This window comes from Austrofundulus limnaeus, unplaced genomic scaffold, assembly GCF_001266775.1.
Source record: "Austrofundulus limnaeus strain Quisiro unplaced genomic scaffold, Austrofundulus_limnaeus-1.0 Scaffold588, whole genome shotgun sequence".
Classification (NCBI taxonomy): Eukaryota; Metazoa; Chordata; class Actinopteri; order Cyprinodontiformes; family Rivulidae; genus Austrofundulus; species Austrofundulus limnaeus.
Window position 1 is genome coordinate 203,517 of NW_013952990.1, and position 2,070 is coordinate 205,586.

Consider the following 2,070-nt stretch of genomic DNA (forward strand, 5'->3'; position numbering starts at 1 on the left):
AGACTACAGGTCCATCAAGAGGCTGAGGGTCTACGTCAGAGACTACAGGTCCATCAAGAGGCTGAGGGTCTACGTCAGAGACTACAAGTCCATCAGGAGGCTGAGGGTCTACGTTAGAGACTACAGGTCCATCAGGAGGCTGAGGGTCTACGTTAGAGACTTGGTCCATCAGGAGGCTGAGGGTCTACATTAGAGACTACAGGTCCATCAAGAGGCTGAGGGTCTACGTCAGAGACTACAGGTCCATCAAGAAGCTGAGGGTCTACATCAGAGACTACAGGTCCATCAGGAGACTGAGGGTCTACGTTAGAGACTAAAGGTCCATCAGGAGGCTGAGGGTCTACGTCAGAGACTACAGGTCCATCAGGAGACTGAGGGTCTACGTTAGAGACTACAGGTCCATCAGGAGGCTGAGGGTCTACGTTAGCGACTACAGGTCCAATAAGAGGTCCAGGTGAGACCGGCAGTCCTCTGGTCTCCTCTCCAGGTGACCATCGGGTTTGGCGGCAGGATGGTGACGGAGGAGTGTCCCGTGGCCATCATCGTCCTGATCATCCAGAACATCCTGGGTCTGATCATCAACGCCGTGATGCTCGGCTGTGTCTTCATGAAGACGGCGCAGGCCAACCGACGCGCCGAGACGCTCATCTTCTCCAGAAACGCCGTGATCGCCACGCGGAACGGCCGGCCCACCTTCATGTTCAGAGTCGGGGACCTGAGGAAGAGCATGATCATCTCAGCCACCGTGCAGCTGCAGGTCGGGCTTCGGCGCCGGTCCACGCACGTCCGTAACGACCGCGCTGAGGTTCTGACGAGATCCCGTGTGTCTGCAGGTGATCCGTCGCACGGTGACGTCGGAGGGCGAGGTGATCCCGGTGTGTCAGCTGGACATCCAGGTGGAGAACCCTCTGAGGAGCAACGGCATCTTCCTGGTGTCTCCTCTCATCATCAGCCACACCATAGAGAGAGGAAGTCCTCTGTACGAACTGTCCGCTCAGTCCCTGGCCTCCGAGGACCTGGAGATCATCGTCATCCTGGAAGGTCAGACTCCGCCCACACCGTCACTCTGCACAGGTTCAGGTTCTGATTCTTCTCGTGTCTGAAACCTTCCAGGTGTGGTGGAGACGACAGGGATCAGCATGCAGGCCCGGACCTCCTACACCCCCGAGGAGATCCTGTGGGGGCGGCGCTTCGTCTCCATCATCACGGAGGAGGACGGCCATTACTGCGTCGACTACTCCAAGTTCGGGAACACGGTTTCGGTCCGGATGTCCTCACTCAGCGCCAAGGAGCTGGACCAGACCAGAGGGGTCCAGGAGGGGACGTCGGACTCCCAGCTGCAGGGCTGGGGGCTGGTCCGGGCCGGCAGGGGGGGCTTCCGCAGAGGAGGCCGGGCCTGCGTAGGCTCCGCCCCTCAGCCCTGGTACGCCCAATCGGAGAGTCCAAACAAGGAGGCGGAGCAGAAGGATCAGAAGAAGACGGTGCAGCTGGAGGTGATTGGACGGCAGATGGAGGAGGACGAACTTAGAGACATGAGTGACTGATGTCTTCTCCCATGATGCATTGCAGCTGGGTCCAGTTTTACAGATTTAACCTAAAAAAAAAAACCTAAATTTAAACAGAAAGTTCTAATGAAGCAGGTCCAAACCAGAACAGAACCGGACTGGAACCATGAAACTGAAGCCGCAGTGAATTATTGTGCTTTTATTGTGAAATACTTCCTGTCTCGTCATGTTTGAGGGGTTTTCCCTCATTTTCTGTAAATTATTTCAAATTATTTCAAATTGTTTCAGACATATCTGTTTATTTATTGATCTCTCTCTCTCTCTCTCTCTCTCTCTCTCTGTTCGGTTTTTTAACCTAGGAACTCAGAGAAATCACAACAAGCCCGGTCGAACATTAATCAATGACACCAGAGACCAGTAAGATTTATAGATTCACTTTGCAAAGAGGAGAAGTTCAGTGATACTTAACTCAGCTAAGAGCCAGGTGAAGATCAGAGAAATTCTGCCCTCTGGGCGCGTGAACAGTCGTTTTATTCAGACACGTAAGAATGAGGTCATACAATGT

The 2,070-nt window shown here is 53.9% G+C and overlaps 2 protein-coding genes across 3 annotated transcripts in view; one reads left to right on the forward strand and one right to left on the reverse strand.

Annotated features, from left to right (window-relative positions):
- LOC106531032 (formin-like protein 20) overlaps positions 1-501 on the reverse strand; it is a 4,451-nt gene extending 3,950 nt beyond the window's left edge. Inside the window, exon 1 of the mRNA XM_014026792.1 lies at positions 2-501. Within this exon, the coding sequence (XP_013882246.1) occupies positions 2-169 (168 nt within the window). The 5' untranslated portion in view covers positions 170-501. The remainder of the gene's footprint in view (position 1) is intronic.
- The window catches only part of kcnj11l (potassium inwardly rectifying channel subfamily J member 11, like), a 7,155-nt gene extending 5,378 nt beyond the window's left edge, over positions 1-1,777 (forward strand). For both annotated transcript variants that reach the window (XM_014026791.1, XM_014026790.1), the window contains exons 4-6: positions 488-757; positions 834-1,041; positions 1,114-1,777. In XM_014026791.1, coding sequence (XP_013882245.1) covers positions 488-757; positions 834-1,041; positions 1,114-1,544 — 909 coding nt within the window. In that variant the 3' untranslated portion in view covers positions 1,545-1,777. The remainder of the gene's footprint in view (positions 1-487; positions 758-833; positions 1,042-1,113) is intronic.
- Positions 1,778-2,070: the final 293 nt, after the last annotated feature.